At 37.0% G+C, this 18,231-nt stretch overlaps 1 protein-coding gene across 4 annotated transcripts in view; it reads left to right on the top strand.

The window, feature by feature from the left end:
* Nucleotides 1-18,231, top strand: part of ARID4B (AT-rich interaction domain 4B) — an 89,896-nt gene that overhangs the window by 26,657 nt on the left and 45,008 nt on the right. For 2 of the 4 annotated variants that reach the window (XM_064648757.1, XM_064648759.1), the window contains exons 3-7: nt 4,166-4,276; nt 8,723-8,788; nt 9,381-9,471; nt 13,697-13,776; nt 16,121-16,212. In XM_064648757.1, the coding sequence (XP_064504827.1) occupies nt 4,166-4,276; nt 8,723-8,788; nt 9,381-9,471; nt 13,697-13,776; nt 16,121-16,212 (440 nt within the window). Of the gene's footprint in view, nt 1-76; nt 339-4,165; nt 4,277-8,722; nt 8,789-9,380; nt 9,472-13,696; nt 13,777-16,120; nt 16,213-18,231 lie in introns of those variants that run through there. The other 2 variants (XM_064648758.1, XM_064648756.1) reach the window with 2 other exon arrangements.

The following is an 18,231-nucleotide window of genomic DNA, read 5'->3' on the forward strand; positions in this document are numbered from 1 at the left end:
AGCCAAACTAATCACCCGCGCTCCGTCTGCCTCCGGCAGCCTTGCCAGAGCTGGAGGATCGACCCGGCTGTTCGCAGCTCCTCGGGGAGCTGCTGAGGCGCTGGTAGCGCTCAGCACCCACTGCAGCGATGCTGAGGAAGGGCTCGCCCCGGTCTTTTCCCAAAACAGCCCTGCCGTACCCCCCGCCTGGCTGCGGCCCCACGCTCCCGCGGGGTACAGCCTTCCCCCGGTATCCCTGTCTCGCGGTGTCACTCAGCAGAGCCGGCTCCCCTTCTGGTAGCCCGGCCTCGGTCATTCATGCAAACAAAGTAGTGATCCGTCTTGGAAGCGCCTGCTTGGTGAGTGGTTTCCATGAAGAGCTTCAATACCAGTCTGCTGCCAATGGTAAAACAACGAAGCGAACAAGCTGAGATGCCACCCTCAGCTTCACTTTTCTCCTTCTTCCAGTGTGAACTGAAAGATTTTTGAGAGTATAGAGACATAGAAACATTGACAGGAAACCTGGAGTGTGCTCTGAATGAAAAAAGTTTATGATCTCATTATAAATGAACGACAGCGTGTGCTGGACATACTTTTCAGTTTTCCTGTTAAAGCCATCAATAAACTTTTGTTCATGATGTACTTTTGAAAAGATAATTCTTACCTATAAGTTATAAAGTGCAAATGATTATGTTCAGATATAAACTGTAAATGCAAATTCAGATTACCGTGTTTTAAAATAAAATGAAGGCTGAGACTGCAGCTCAGAAATTGGGAGATAGCAACATATGAGACTAGTACAGTTGTTTCAAGATGTCTCAAGATATCTTCAATGATTTTAGGAAGCTCAGAACTTTTTATGTGGTAGGGTAGTCCAGTGTTGTGTTTCCCTCTTCCCTTTAAAGACTGCTGCGGTGCTCCTTGTTGAGATACTTTCAGTATGCTTGCAATACCTTTCCTGAGATTACTGAATTATGTTATCAGATTTTAGCTGCATTTTAATGTGCTGTTTTTTCCTGGTAACCTGTTCTGAAAAGCAAAACCAGAATAAAAACAAATTCTGAGAAAGCATGTCAAAATTTAACAGGCAAACATATATTCACTCTGAGTATAAGGACATCTATTAAATGATGTAAGCACAAAGCAGTGAAGGAATAACAGCAAGGTAAAAATAGCTGTATACTAATTTTCAAATCTTTCTCTAATGTTGGTGGAATTGAATAAAACCTGCTTGAGAACACGTGTCTCAGAGTTGGTGAAAATGACAAAGTTGTGATAAGAATTATCTGAAATTAATGCCGGACTTTGAATGTTACTGTTTACTTTTCCAGTTTGCATTCTCTGTGATGCATCACATTTTGCTAATTGTTTTAACTTATCACTTTCTGCTGTTACTATCAGGCAGAATGAGGAAAGTATTTTGAAAATTTCAGTTAAGTGATTTTGTCACTGAAAATTGTTGCAATCTGGGGAAAGGGGGGAGTTTGAAAGCCCATGTAATTTGTCTTTCAGCAGAATAATAAAACAGCAGAAAAAAATTCCAGTATGTATCCCGTGAAGATTTTATATGCTGCTTTAAAGTGTATAACGATTCATAGTGGTAGTTAAAGAACTGCATTTCATCATTTTTCTCTCAAAAGCCACTCCAATACTGTATTTCTTGTAAACATACCTACAGTGGTAATCAAATGGTCCATATGTTTGCTATTCTTTGAAATTCTTTACAGCGGTAAATATTAACTAATTCCAGTGGAAGGAGATAGAGTAATTTCAAAAGATGTAGGCTAGAGATTGAAATGAACTTCTGTTTTAGTAACAGAAATTAATTCTTACATATGTTTGTTCTTCAAATGAATATTCTTTTTGGAAGAAGTTGTTAAGAATGAATCAGAGTAGTGATATTATACTGGTAATTATGATCTTAATAAGAATTTTAAATTCTCTTTAAATTTTGATTGTTGATTTGCCTGTTCCTTTGCCATAAATTTCCAGTCAAAGACCAGAACTTCAGATTATCTTGGTTCCCAGAATTTTACACCTTTTTTTTAGTATTTTTTTTAGTTAATCTTCAATAGCAGTAAAGAAAAGCATTCTTTATGTTATGTAAATTCACCTTAACATTATGGATTGGTCTTTGTGATAATTTGGCTGTATATGGAGGTATAGACTGATACACAACCAGCTCTTGAAGTTTTGTTTGTAGGAGAATAATAGCTGTGTGCATCTGTGTGGACCCATCTGGAATCTGTCAGTCTTGTTAAAGTAATCTCAGTACTCCACTTTTAAGTTTGGAAGATGAACTGGCATGAGAGAATATAAACACTGTAGTGGTGAATGAGTTTATTTAGTAAAGAGTATGGTGGAACAGGAGGGATGCACCCCTCTTAGTTTTACTGTCTTTGCAAGAGAAAACATTGTTGCTTTCCTGTGTTCAGATTTATATTGTGTGAAGCAGCCGCTACCTGGCTCACTCTAGTAAGAGTACTAGCTAGAACCATCTCAGTCCCTCTTCCAGCATCCTTCCAAGTGCAGTCAGAGAAAAGCATTGCAACCTGACTTGAAGGCAAGTACTTCTGCACTGTTGGACAAGCAAGGAGGGAATCAGTTTCAGAATCCCAGCATTCTTAAGGTTCCTCGTTAATCTCAGTTGAGTTTTATGGTTATTAAGCCTGGATTAGGAACAGATAGGTGTTTGTGGATATAGTACTACCAATGTGGCATGTCCTGCTATTCTACATGCAGTCACGTACCATGCATGCAGAGAGAGAAAAAGAGGGGAGTGGGTTCATTAGAACTTTCATGTTTCTAATGATCTTAGAAAGTGCAGATTGATAACAGTTTTATAGTACTCAGAAATATATTCTATTACATGCAAATGAGAGGTAGGGTGGAACAGAGTCAAGGTATAAAAACATTAATACGGAGTTAACCCTGTAGTATCTCATATTTCTCAATTTCAAATTTTGCAGAACTTAAATTTCTGAAAAATCATGCATTGAAGCATTCAGGTACATAATTTCATGCTTTTACTTGTGATGTATTGAAACTGGAGACGGCCAGTGAGAATTACCTGATGCTGAGTGCAGGCACCTCAGTCTCAAATAGTACCTCTGATACCTGTGAAGATTTATCTCTGTATTCTTCCCACAGAGAGCCTGGGTGTGCCAGAGTTGCCTCTCATAAGATGTGTCTGAATCCATAGGGGTGCAGGAGCATGATGTGGTGCAGACAAGGGCTTAGATCTCTCAGCTCTTGTTTGGGGCTCCATGGACACTTGCAGCTCTTGGAAATAAACCTCACTCCTCTTGCTGTCACCCTCTACCTTCTCTCTTCTGACCAACAGTCTATGAGGTGATACTGAGGTGGTTCAGTTATCTGGAATCTCCTCCCACAGGAGAGGTTGTGTGAGAGAAAATGGGCTTCCTTTGAATGAACGCCTTCATGAGCTCACTCTATATACTTTGTATTCGACCTGTGGTCTCCTCCTACTCCCTGCACTACTACTTTCCCACCTCTTCTATTTCTTGTTTCCCTATTTGGGTGTCGCTTGTTCCTGTGTTGTGTATTACAGAACCTTGTGTTTTGTCTGGACCCTTCACCTTCACTTTGTGTTTAGTCTCTGTCAGTCTCCTACTGTACTTTTCCCGTTGGGCTGCTCTCCTGATGAGAGCCCAGCTTTATAATTTACTTCATTCGAAAGTGAAAAAGGGAAATCTCTTCAGAGTTGTTCTACTTCCTACTGTAAAATGAACCTTGATTTTTTTAAGGGAAATAAACATCAGTGTCATGTGACTTATCAGGTCTTGAGGCAATTAAAGGAGAAACTAAAACTCTTGGTTGGCCTTCACCACTGCAGCAGAACTGGTCATCTCCTGTGTCTTCAAATGGTGCAGAGGTTGGAAGCCTGTGTGTTGCTTCTTGTAGATAACTGTGATATCAGTTTGTTATATCTATGAGCTTATATTTATATAATGAGATTATACATTTGTATTATGAGATTGTATTTATATTCATTGTTTAGCTTAGTGTTGTGTTCTGTGTTTCTACTGCTGTGATACACATATGCTGTCAGATTAAGTTTTACTGGGCTGTTTTTAGTGCTCTGTCCACAAAAGCCGGCGAGACTTAGCAGCTGTGTTGCCAGTGGTCAGCAAATAAAAAGCAGTTGTTTTACTTTGTGTTCCAGGCCATTGATGAGCCTCCCTATCTCACAGTGGGCACTGATGTGAGTGCAAAGTATAGAGGAGCCTTCTGTGAAGCCAAGATCAAGACAGCAAAAAGGCTTGTCAAAGTCAAGGTATGTGGTTTTCCTGCAAACACTTTTTTTTTTTTTGGGGGGGGAAGTCATTCATGTTCAAAATGGCACAATGTGAAGCTTCTTTTTAGTCTCAGGACAGCGAAAAGGCTGTCCTTTCCTTAGAGGCTGGCAGTACGGTCTTTGAAATAACAGTAAGCTTATTATTGTTGGGAGGGGTGGGGCTCCCCCACTCCCACACAATTAAATATGTTCTGTTTCTGTCACTGCTTTGTCATCTGTTTGCATCGAGTGTTTGTGGCCTTCAGTGCCGTAGGCTGACCTTAAAGTATTTGATTAAAATGTGACAAATGTAGGCTTATGTACGGCAGAAAATTACCAAAAAATAGCTAAAACCACTCAACGTAGGTTTAAAATGGTTTTGTTTACTTGAGAGCACAGGTCACTGCCATTTAGCAGTGGCAACTAGATAATGCTTCAGGAATAAGCTGAAACCCTGCTGTCTTCCAAAAAAGACTTGGCATATTGAGTCCTACCAAATAGCAAGTAGCACTTAGAAAACATAAATTAGATTGTTGCTCTGCAACAGTTATAGTGGCAGAATATTTTTTTTATATCTACTGTAAATTTAAGTGAAAAATGTGTGAATTGTGTGTGATGATAACCTGTTGTTGAAGAGTCTGCACTATAAACTGTTGTGCAGTATTTGAATCTGCCCTCGTGCTATTGCTGATTTTTGCCTATAGTGTGTATGAGAGAGAGAGAGCAGGTGCTCTCCAAAAGCCCTGGTGAGAAGGACGATTGTCACTTGTTTTATAATAATAATGTTAAATACATCAAGAAGATTTTAGTCTTATATCTGACAAAAGAGCAAATTAGTGTTTTTTTCATTTCATTAGTCTTAACTCTTAATAGCATCAGCTGGTCTATGCTTTAAAGCACCACTGAGTTTAAGCAGCTAAGTATTGCTGTTTAAGCTGTTATGCATCAGTATTTAAGTACAGGAATTGTGTTGTGCCTAGATCGGTGAAATCTTAACTCATTTCAGTTCTTTGTGGGACTTTGAGTCCGCCTTCTTAGATGGCCACTTGCTATTATTCAGTGTTAAATATTTTCTTGTGAGTTTATTATCTGTGGTTTTGTCACTGGAATGTTTTGCAGAAAGATCTTGACATGAAATAGAATTTTTACTGTAAATTATTTGTGGAGATTGTTCCTAAAGCCCTCTGGATTCAAGTTAATGTGTGTGTCTTTGCTGTTACTGTATTGCTTAGGGCAGTTCAGCCCCAGTACTGTTGTTGCTTTGTAGAGTAGTGTGATTTGTGGTTTAGATTTTTGTGTGTAAGTGCTGTAACAGTATCTGTTTACATTATCTTTTCTCCACCAGGAATGTGTATTCCTTAAACTTAACACTGACCTTTTGATTTTTCTAAAAGTCTTTTTAGCTCTTTCTGGCACATGCACTCTTTCCTCAGTATTAGCTCTAACAAAGATTCTTGCTATTAGGTGTGTTTTGTCTGGAGTTGGTAGTTTATCTGCTACATTTATTTTCCACTTGTTTAGCAGTTTCTTCTGGCCCCAGTACATTTTATGCCTTAGTTTTCTAGAACTACTAGAGGAAAGTCAGTTAACTTCATACTGTCAATTTTGGTGTAAAGCATTCATTTAAGTTTTACAACTAGGTGCTCTGTTGAGAAAGTAGGATGGCAACAAAAGTCTTTCAGGGTGAAGTATGTAATCTTCAGACAAGTAAAATACATTCAATTGTTTCTCCTTTTACCTGTTTTCTTTTGTTAAATTCTGCTTCCTATAATATTTTGAAGGGATACCTTCACAATAACTTCCCACCACCAGCATAATTTAAAAACTTTATTCAGTTTCTTGCAGGTGCTATTTACTTAAAATTTCAGTATCCATAGGTACTGTATTTCACAGTTTAGTGGTTTTTGGCAAGTTCTGTACATGGTACAGAATTTTACAACAACATGTAACTGCATTTTACACACTTTGTCATGGAAAGCAGTAAAACTTAAGATTTGCCTGGACTTATGAAAAGTGTTGAAGGCAGTCCAAATTTGACTAAAGGGCAAGACTTTCGGTATTACCAGGGTGTTAGTCCACTTCATCGGGTCTTTTACAGCTTTTTTCAGAGAGCTATTTAAGCCGGTTTGTTTTGACAGCTACTCCTAAAACAATTAGCACCATCATCCACACCCACTTGTATTTGGGCACCCTGCACAGAAGTTTCAGAAGAAACTGTTTTCTGTGTAGGTCTTTATTAAACAGAAACAAGAGAAACATCTGCTGTAATAGGGCTTACCAGGACTGTCTTTTCAGGACAGTGAAGAAAAGGGAAATCCAGCTGAGCCTAACCGGATTCATGATGTGCTGAGGGTCTTAATCTTTTGCCTGAGACAAAAAGGTTCCACACTGGTAAATACTGTGGGAATTAAAGCCCACTACTATCAAATGCTGACATCACTTTTCTTAGCTTCAAGAAAAGCTAGTGGTGTCGCACTAAGTTTGGAGTTTGAATATTTCTGTTAATAACCAGTATTTTTTGAGCACATATGACTATCTCAAGAAGCAAAAACTGTTGATATCAAAAATCTTCTCCCCCCAAAGAGTCATAGCCCCAAGACATCTTTAAAAAGACAAACCGTTCTGGAATACACTATAGCAATTGCTTTGTTTACCTGTCATCACAGTACATTGTGGCTGGCTCATGGTTTTGAATAGAGTTCCTTTTTGCTGTAAAATACATGTAAGATAACCACAGAAAGTAAATGAGCCAGTGGTGACCCATCTGGTTTCAGATTATTTTGCATCTTAACTGAACTTTGGCTTTCTAGTTAAATCCTCCCCAAGAGAGAATTAAATACCTGTATCTCTCAGGATGAAGTTCAAAAGAGTGGTCTTTGCTCAGTTAATTCCTAGCTTGAATCCTTTGTCTGGCTCTAGGTTACAAAGTATGTGTGGTGGGCAGAAAGTATTTGCCATCAGTAGGTGAGATGACACAGATGTTCTAAAGAGAACATACTCTCACAACTCTTATGTATTGCTGGAGTTCTAACAGAAGGTAGACAAGATGACTGTTTTGTTGACGTAGCGCCTGGAAGACAGTGAAGCATTTTAGTGCATTGGTTTACTAATTAGCCTGTCAAAATAGAATCCCTTAGTCCTGGTTGTAGTGCTGTTCTTGGCTTTTTCCTCCTTTCAGGGTTTACAAAACTTCTTAAAATCTTCTCCTAAGGAGGCTAAGTAGGAGAATTGATATTGGAGAACGCTCTTGTTGTGAAGGAAATTTTACTATTGCTACATGCTGCAGTGAAACTCTTAACAATAGTGAGAGTATAATCTTGGGTACACTCTTCCAACAAGTCCAGAGATTTAATGTAGGATTGCTGTAGTTGAGAGTTACTGTTACACAGCTGGGTCTCACGTTACATTCTTACTTATTTCAAATACTAAATAAAACATCATATACTTACACCAAAGAGTGTGGTCTGGTGAACATCAGAACATCATTTGTGTGTGTTAATAAATGTGCATATGTACATAAAATGTAATGCCAGAATTTCCTTAGTTTCCTATAATTTTCCTAGAGTTTTAAAACCAAGATGGAAATAAAACTTCAGATGTAATTGATAGGAAAATCCTATGATTTTCAATGTGACCAAGTTAATTGTGGATGAAATGAAAGATTAATGTCTATAGCATCTGGTACAGATAACTTAATCGTAAGTTTGAACTACCATACATTTCTTTTTTTTTAATGAGGTCAGGAGGTGTAAGATTAAAGACACAGCCTGTATGTGTCTCTATGGGAATGACATCAGAAAATAGCTTGGGAATGTTTATGGGATTTACTTACTGAAGTTTTGAAGGACTGAAAGGTTAGCTGTTTTTACGTTTCCTTACAGTTACCTCTCAGTGTGTAGGCTGGACATTAATGGAAAGGCAATTTGGTTTGTTATTTTGTTTAATTGACAGCAATGTCCTGTACTTTTCTTGTGTGAATCTTTCAACCTCGAGGGAGGAAAATTGCTTTAATGAGCAAAACAAAAAAAAAAACCAGCACATAGGCTAGATATATGTGCTAAAACTGTTAAATTTCAAAGCATTGAAATATAAATGTTTCTTAAAAGTTTTACTTGTAACTCTTGAAACTTTCTCCTTTCTTGCTTTGGTACTACAGAAGTTCAAATCATTTAACAGAACAGCAGAGATCTTTTGAAACCATTAGATGTTTTTGACAAACTCTAGTCCGTCATTTCCTTTGGAGGTAATGATTCTATTCTGAAGGATAAAAAATATTTTAGAAATTTCGATGACTAAGAAGTTGGCCCCTCATATACAGATTTCAGCAAGTGGAATGAGTATGGTGACTAACTGTAAAATGAGAGTAAGAGAAGGGCTATTGATATTTGTGTGTGCTTATGCTGCTCAATTGTATCAAGTGATTGTCAGTTGAATTATATTTTTTAGGTAACCTTTAGGCATGATTCTTCAACAGTGGAAGTGCAGGATGACCACATAAAGGGTCCCTTAAAGGTAATAAATTTGGTTTATCTTTTACTAGTGCTTTGAAAAACATTTTTTTTCAGTATTCGACATAAATGTGCATATACAATATGGGGTAACAGTGGAAGGTTCAACTTATTACACAGGCCAGATAGGATCACAAAGCATAAAAGGTAGTGCTGCATAGTTAGAGGTAGTGTACTCTGCATGTTAGCTTTTTCCTTTGTAGTTAAAAGGGGTGCACCATAGGCTGGTGCAAGGCTCTTTGTTCTTTTTACCTTAAAGCTAAGAAGTATGGCTGGCTCTGATTTTTAGTCACTGTATCTTTTGAGAACTCGGCTGGAGGATTTGATGGGAAAGCTCTTATACAAGAGAATGACATCACTCAGATTGGTTCTTGTTCCCCACCTGCTGGCAGGAAATAATCAGCTCAGTTAGTTGCCTTATTTTAGAGGAATGGAAAAAGAAGTTTGAGGGATACAAATACATTCAAGTGAAACTGAAAAAGTATGTTATATTTAACGTGGAATAGGTTAGAAATATCTCTGTTTGCTAATACAAAAGCGTTGACTTTATTGCCTGTTTTAGAACTCTGCATTGCTATGTGACTTTTGTATTTTAGGTAGGAACTGTTGTAGAAGTGAAGAATCCAGATGGAACATACCAGGAAGCAGTTATCAACAAATTAACAGATGCAAGTTGGTACACTGTAGGTAAGAGAAATATTTATGTATTTGAATAAAATTCATGACTTAAAAATAAGCCTGTGACTTGGACATGTCTTAAACATGGTGAGAGAGATTTTTTTGGAGATGCTTAGGTATTCAGAGTTTGTGTGAAAACCCCTCAAAAATAAACTTCTTATTTTGGGTTTTTATAAGAAACCGTACCCCTCACAATGTGAAATCGGGACACTAAATAAAGACCTAGTCAATTGTTCTGTAATCAGTGACTACTTCTTAGAAATTTAATATACTATTGCTAAATATTCTGAAGCAAAGTATGCTGTCATACTTCCTTAAAGAAAAAGCAAAGAAGTGCTTTTAAAACACAGGTTGGAACGCTTATTTTTCCCTGCTTCCAGACTTAGCCCTGATAAAACTACTGTTGAAACAGACATAGCTTGTTTTTATAAGAAGTCTTTTCGTATTTGTTTTTCCTATTTTATAATGTGACATTTCAGATGATAGATGGTATATCCACATGTCCTCAAACAAATATAGGGTGGGGTTTTTTGATATATTTTTAAAGGCTTCATACATGTAGGTTTACTCTTTAGTGCCAAGTCAGTGGTCAGTTGTAGAATGATAACATATATTCTGTCTGTGCCCTGGTAGTCTTAAAGGCACTACAGGAAATGTATTGATTCTTGAGAAACTATATAAGCCTCTCCTGGGCAGATAAGTGGGACATGGGAAGATGAAGACCAGATCTTGAAAGAACTTTAGCAAGACTTAGTTGTTTTGAGATATTGTGGGTTGTTGGTGATGAAGTGATGTTGAACAGCTAGGGAAAGACTTAACTTTCCCTACTTTTAGAAAGGAATAGAACTAGTTGCAAAAAATACATGTTTTTTTGTTGGAGAAGTAGAATCTATTAATAAAGGAGAAATCGGGTTAGGATGGGGTGAAACATGAGGTACAAAGACAGGAATTAACATTATAGATAGTGTTTTGGTAATTATTACAGAAGTGGATCAGATAAGAGAGCTTTTAAGAAGTAAATGGTATAGCTGGTGTTAGAACTGTGTTGTATGTTTATGTTTCTGAGAAAGTGTGAGGTTAGCGGTTCAGCAAGAAGAATAAGATAGGAGTCCATGCAGAATAAATTTTGAAGGTAGATGTCATGGAGTTGCAGTCTGTAAATCAAAGTAGATGTCTGTCAAAAATCCTGAGCTTGAGAAATAGGAAGAAGAGGTATGGTTTTCAGTCTCAACTCTTACATTTCGTAGATAAAAGTAGACAAAAGCATGTTGACCTTGCAGAATCAATAAAAATAGCACAGCTGCTGGCTGTGTAATGCACTTTGATAGAGAAGTGACTCTAGCAGTGGATGATTAGAATAATTTTTGTCAGGAGGGTGAGTGGAATGAGACAGAAATTATCTTTATAGACAGTGATGACTTTGCCGATCTGAATGAAATTTCTACTTTAAGGTATAGTTGCCATTTCCCAGACTTCAGAATTAGCACACATCTTAACCAGCAGTTACCTAATGTTGTCCCAGCACTTGTTGAGAAGCATCTAATTATTTGTGTTGTTAATGATTTTTTGAATAAAATTACTATGATTTGGTCAAAAACTTTGTGAAGGGATCAGATCGATCTGAAGTAATACCTTTCCAAAAGATACTTAAGACCATATATGCCACTGCAGCAGTATCTGGAGAGTAATAACCATTTGAGGGCTGCTTGAGAACTCTTTTAACAATGAAGTACAGGCAAGGCTGCTTTAAGAGCATCCCTGTCTATCTTGTATTCATAAGGTGTTGTCTGATGAGAAATTGCACATTGGTTTGTTTACATGTCCTTTTTTCGTGCTACTGCTTTCCTACCAAAGGGTGATAAGAATCAAATTAAATTTTTATAAAATCCCAACTTATATAGTCTTTTAAAATTACTATAGCACAGTTTGTATATATGTGTATAAAAACTGTAAATGTAACACATATATAAAAAATATATATATATTATATAAAAATAAATAAATACACACTCATACACATGCATATACATACACCAAGTGTCCCTGCCTGTCCTGTAAAAATTCCTCAAAGAGCTCAAGGTATTCCAGTCCTGGTAACTGGATACTGTTTCAACATTCATATGATTTTAATTAAACGTTTTTTAATGAAACTTTTAAAGTTTAATTGCTATTCTTAACATTTATCTCTGTGTTTACTATGGGGGGGGAAATTGTAGGATTGTTTACTTGACTAAAAATGCAGAATTGTGCATGTTCAAAAGTAGTTTTAAACCCCTTCTGCATGATTTTGTCATTACATTGCCCTTTCTCGGAATTTAAAGTGGCTTTATTTACATAAGTTGCCTCCTTTCTTTTTTCCTCTTTTCCTTGCAGTTTCAGAATACATGATTTTAAATGCATTACACTGTTGTATGCCTGCTCAGTAGGTTGTTTTCAGGATGTTCCATTAGATCAGAATGTCATATGTAATCAGCCATATGTGCCATGCTGGCCGCACAAGTCTTACAGGGAGGTGAAGCTTTTCCTTTGGAAGTATTCATGGAACAAGATTAGGAATCCCCCTGGCAGGGAAGAGGCCACAGGCAGATTACCACACAGGACGCATAATGTGGCTACCTACCTAGCTCTGAATAGGTTTACCTCTGCTGTAGTCAGCTTATCTCCTGAAGTGGATAGATTTTTTTTTAATCTCTCATTATGTAAGGAGACTATTATCTTAATTAACACAAACTGGATTAGGAACCTGCTGCCTTCTACTTCATTTAACGGAGAGGGGGCTTAATTATGTGTTGACCATTTGAGATGCAGTTCCAAATCTACGTGGTTTTGTGTGCGGTTCTTGATGTTGATATTTTTCAACAAATGTTGAAGTGACAATTGTGCATCTCTGACTGATAGTTTATCACTGAACAGTGTTCAGCAGTTACTGTAGTATATAATACAGTCCGGGGAATGGTAGTCACGAGTGGAAGTTTGTTATCAACAGTACTGAATTTAACACAGGGATCAAAAATTCTCACAACTAGATAAAAGTTTCTTTCATATCAAACAAGTATTAGTCAAGAATTTTGCTGTATCTTGTTGCTTTTTATATATTTGTATTTAAATTAGTAAATGTTGAAGAGTGTAACACCCACTATCTGAAAGCCAGACATGGCTGAAAATTAACCTCTCTGATCTTGCTGGCTGACAACCATTCTTCTAACACTGTTTTTTGATCTGTTGATGGACAGAAGCGAAGATTTGAATGAAGGTGAAAGAGACATGTTACGAAATTGCAAAAACTTTTACTTTTTAATGTAATATTTTAATCTAATCTTGGTGTTGTCTCCGTGCTTACAAAAGTCTTCAAGGTCACTGCAGTGTGGAGACAAGAATGTAATTATTATCAGTGTTCAGGAGGGAAGAAGAGATCCATTTTTGTCTCACTGAACAGTGCAAGCAAAGCCTGAGAGTCAAAATTTTTCAGTTTTAATCTGTTAAATACTTGAAGAAGACTTGACAAAAGCTTACTTTTTATATGACCAGTTTATCAGCTTCTGAAGACCCCACCTTAAATGTGTGCAGTGCATTTTAGGATTCAAAAAGATAATATATGTAGCTGAATCAACAGTATTATGAACTTGTTTCCACTTGACTTAGTGATAGCAGAGGTGGCAAAAAGTCTAGAAACTGGGAACTCCACAGTTCTGTCAGTAGAGCTGGTTTTGATGATTGTCAGCACTTTGACTGTTGTCATCTTCCTTAGGCTGATATCACTGTTGTTTTGTAGCATAGTTGAATGAAGTCAGTAGAGAAAGACATTGAACTTTCATATAACATTAAGTTGTAACTTTTTTCTGTAAACATCCATTTATGTTTCTTTGTAGTAAGCATAACTTCTACTTGAATATTGTATGAGTTCTGGTTACATAATAAAGTTTTGTAAAAATTGTAAATGTTAGAAGAATAGTTTTTGAATTCTAGTGGGTATTTAATTTTTATCTTCTCAACTGCTGATTACTAAAGATTCCTTTTAACATATACGAGCTGTGGTGATACAGCAGCTAATGTATTTGGTCAGTCTGTGAAATGCTTTACTGGATATGCAGCATTATCTATCCAGGTATAACTTTGTTTTAAGAATTAGCTACAGGAATATATATCCCTTTCTTTCTGAACATCTAAATGAATCAACAATATCTTGATTTAAAAAGAAAATCTTTTTCTTTCCTCACTTGTTACCCGGTGACAGTATTTGATGATGGTGATGAGAAGACTCTGAGACGCTCTTCCCTGTGTTTAAAAGGAGAAAGACATTTTGCTGAAAGTGAGGTAATTGAAGAATTTTTGTATTACAACTTTTTATTTAGAAAAATTTAAAAGTGATATTTTTAGTACCTCAGTCTTTAGTATGTTATGTACATTCATGCTGCTAAAAATGGGGGTTGTGTAAAGTACAGTCTACAGGGTCTGGCTTATTCTTTTTTAAAATCAAGAAGTACAATTAGATTTCATCAAACTGTGTAAGTTAAGAAGCAAAATCAGAATTTCATCTCTTTCATTTTTATATTTTTGATAGTTCACAGATTGTAGATCACACAAAAAATTGCAATCACACAACTGCTTTGCTATGTATAAAAATTATCTGTAAGTATTAATTGGGGGGAATCACAATATAATTATAATATAAAAATTCATATAAATTATAATTAAAAATGGATGTACTTCTTTTCACAGTTCTGCTGGATTTTAGATAGATGATCAAGGTTTGTAATAGTTGATAAACCTGAAAGATGAATGCTTATCTTTTAAAAGGCCAATAATTAATTGCTGTTGTTTGGTAATTTGACAGCAGTTATCAGTATTTTGAAGCTGGCTCATGACTTAAAGGTGACTTGCCCATTAAAATAGGCACACATTTGTAGCAAATTACAAATAGTTGGAATTTCAAAATGAGGGTTACTCCTTCGTATTATGTAAGACAGTCTGGACTGGTGGGCAGACTTATGTAAACATGTTTGCTTATTGGACAGCTACTGAAGATGGGGTTTTTTGCTCTACATAAATATGATGTTATTATTGTAATCAGCTGAGCTTGTTGTTTGTGTACTGCGTTCTCGTGAAGATTCAGGTACCCTCTAGAATCTGAAGTCAAGATTAAACACATGTAAAGAAGGGGCTCTAATTATGTGCCTAAATCTGGATTCAGATATAAACGCCAAAATTTTAAAGACTGTGATGTTCCTTCAATTAGCTCTGTTATTAATGATCAGCACAACTGAAGATTAGATTTCTTCTATTCCATAAAGACTATTTTAATATGGTTTCAGGGGTATTACCTTATAGTAAGCAGATTTAAAATTTTAGTATATATATATTGCTTTGTGACCTGTTTGGCTGAAGTAGAATAATTTGCATTATTTTGTCAGATTCAAAGAAACCATATACTCAGGTGACAGCTACTTTCTATTTTATCAACTTTTATTGTCTTAGCTTTTGATGTTTTGCCAAAAGTCACTGATACGCAATTCGTTGTCACCAGCCCTCAATGAAACACATGTTGTGCATTTCTAATAATTACCTCGTGATTGCACAGCTACTCAGCAGGGAAAATTGCATCTCAAATTTCTTTTGTAATTAGGCCAGTGCCGCACAGTTGTCTTGTTCTGATGTTGCTTTAGCTTCATCTCTGCCTTCCCAAGTGTGTGGTGTAGAGTCTTTTAGGATGTCCATCACACTCAGAAGTAGTTGTGCATTTATTTTCAGATTTTAAAAAGCCAGTTTTATTGTGCCTATGTTAGTTCTCTGGCACAGAATACATTTGAGATTCTCGTTGGTGTTACACATTCAAAAATCAGTACACGACAAAGAAGTTTAAGTCAGAGGATTGTTTTTAATTTGGAAGACTTTCTCCCTTCTTTCAAAGAGCGAGAGTAAGTGGCTGTACAAAAAACTCTTGTGTACCAGGAGCCTTCAAATCTGGAATGTTTATCATTTAAACAGTTAACAGCAGGCTTAGAGGCAGAAGATACTGCACATCCATGAGTTCTTCTCTTGAAGTATTCTCCCTGAACAAGGAAAGTTCTTTCTCTCCCTCTCTTTTTGTTTTGATGCTGATAAAGCATCAATTAGCACCCTCTCAATTATCAATATAGCAGCCTCTTTAAAATTGTTTTAGAGTCTCCCTCACATATCAAATTATGAATTACTAACAAAAAATACAATTAACTTGTTGTGTTTGCTGCTGTTATCTTGCAGCTTCATTTCAAAGGGGACCTTCGTTCATTTTTAAGTAGATGATTGGATGTTTAGTCTAAATAATAGGAAGTACAGAAAATTCATCCAGTAGAGATGGAATATCCCAGGTTGGCAGAATACCTGATACTTACTTCTCCGTGTTTTAATGGTCCAAAGGCAGGACTTCTGGGAAGAATTATCTATGTGTTTTGGACAAAAGTCAGTTATTCAGAGGTGCAGAGAAAGTGTTGAAAAAAACCCAGATCAAAACACATTGCTTTTTTAAAATCAAAGCATGACACGTATGATGTACTTCTGTACTTCTTTTGTAATGAGAAAGTCTACTGAAAAATTACTTTTATGAACCATGTGGTTTGGAGAATAACTCATACCAGGTTTTTTTTTATGTGTGTGCATATATATTTTTACATTTCAACAGACATTAGATCAGCTTCCACTGACCAATCCTGAACACTTTGGGACTCCTGTTATCGGAAAGAAAACAAACAGAGGAAGGAGATCCAATCATATGTAAGTTAAACATCTCGATACCTGTGCTGTGTGTATTCAATTCTGAAGCTTTCAGTGTGTGCGGAGTTTTATTACTTGTATCTTTGGGCTTCTCTTATTCAAAAAACAGGAGGCCAGATGAAAAATGTTGTTAAGCACTCAGATTGAAAGTCAGGTGCATATGCACTGTTGTGTATAAGCATTTCAAGTCTTTGTGTAATCGATATTTAAAATAGCACCAGGTATAGGCAAGAGTTTTTTCTTGGTTTTATTGAGTAAAACAAAAAAAATAGCATAACAAGTGATGATGGTAAACTGTAGTCAGAAATGTCTCTGTAGTAGACTGTCAGCGTTATGAATGTGTTGGACTCAAACTAAAATCATTACAATGCAGTCTTTGTCCAGCTGATATGAAGTCTTTGTACAAGGTACCAGAATCCTCCTCTAGACCTCTGGTTTCTCATTACAGGATCTCTGAGAGCTTTTAGAAATAGGTGAACAGTATTATAGAATCACAGAATGGGTCAGATTGGAAGGAACCCCAGTGGGTCATCTGGTCCAACCAGCCTCCCTGCTTAGGCAGGGTCATCCCAGAGCACATGGCAGAGGATTGTGTCCAGACGGTTTTTGAATACCTCTGGTGAGGGAAACTGCACAACCTCTCTGGGCAATCTATTCTAGTGCATGGTCACCCACAGATAAAGTTCTTCTTCATATACAGGTGTGTCGCTGGGTATCTGTCAAAGGGTCTCGGTCCGAGGGGGGAAGAAGACACACAACATACACGAGGGAGTGAGACAAAGAGATGTCTGCCTGCTCAGCGCAGCAGGCAGCCTTTTATCAGGTTCTTCCACTTCTACTTTCCCACACACACAACACAAACATATTTCCACAAAAACACTGAGGAATGCACACCTGCACTTCAGCCACACAGCTCAAGGCTGTGTCCATGGGAACTATCTAGTTAGCTTCACTGCTCCCATGGAAAACGGCCCAACACCCCGCAACACTCCAAACTCCTCAAACTTCAGTTGTGGGGCTGTGACTTCACCCCACACAGGTGGAACTTCCTGTGTAACAGTTTCTGCCCATTGTTTCTATTATGGTTTCCAGCAAAGTTTACTGATAAAAAAACCAAGTTCAAGAGTAGTGACTTGATTTCCTGGGTGCCAGAATTAGTAGTTGTGATCTTGATAAACTGGTGTTAAGTAATCCAGTGACTGTTCTCTGTTGTTTGTGGGTGGGTTGTGGGGTTTCTTTTTTTTTTTTAATGTGTGTATGGTGGGGGGGGGGGGGGTTTTTTGTTTGCTCTTGTTTTTTGTTTTGGTTACAGTTTTTGGGTGGTAGTGGGTTTTGTGCTTGGGCTAGCCTTTTGCTCTCTTTTTGATAGCTTGAAATAGATGTTGCCCTCTCTATGTAGAGGTGCTATGAATTTACTCATAAAATTACTGACTTACTAATTTGTGCTGTAGCGAATGAAAAAGCTGGTATTACCACAGAGAACATGATTGCAACACCCTTGGTGTCTGTGACTGGGTCATTGTTTTCTCTGTTTCCATAACTATACAGGACATTATTATGTCAGAAGCAACGCACTTCCCTTTATCTTACAATTAATAGACTTAACTGAGTAAAAAGAGAAATTGCGCAGATACTGGCATAACTGAGCTAGGAAGTAGCCTCTCTTAAATAGTTCTGGCTTTCTCTCTAGTCCTAGACTTCTTTCTCTTCCCACAAGAGATTACTGAACCCCAGAAAGCAGCCTGAAAGTGTTTCATATTGTATTTGAAAAGAAACCATTACTTTAAAAAAAAAGGTGTTGAGGGAAAAAAATTCCAAGAGAATGCTTTATCAGCACTGGAAATTAAGGTGGGAAAAAGGAAACATAATTTACCTTAAACTGTAACATCAGTTGTCTTCTGTTAAACAAATTCTAACTGAGGTTTTTGTAAATACTGAATTTTGTACTCAAAAGCAGTTATGTGAAAAATGGAAGGTAGCTTTTAAAATTATGCTTCCTGTGCTCATTGAACATGCTGT

The sequence above is a fragment of the Pseudopipra pipra genome, chromosome 3 (genome assembly GCF_036250125.1).
Source record: "Pseudopipra pipra isolate bDixPip1 chromosome 3, bDixPip1.hap1, whole genome shotgun sequence".
In the NCBI taxonomy this organism is placed as follows: Eukaryota; Metazoa; Chordata; class Aves; order Passeriformes; family Pipridae; genus Pseudopipra; species Pseudopipra pipra.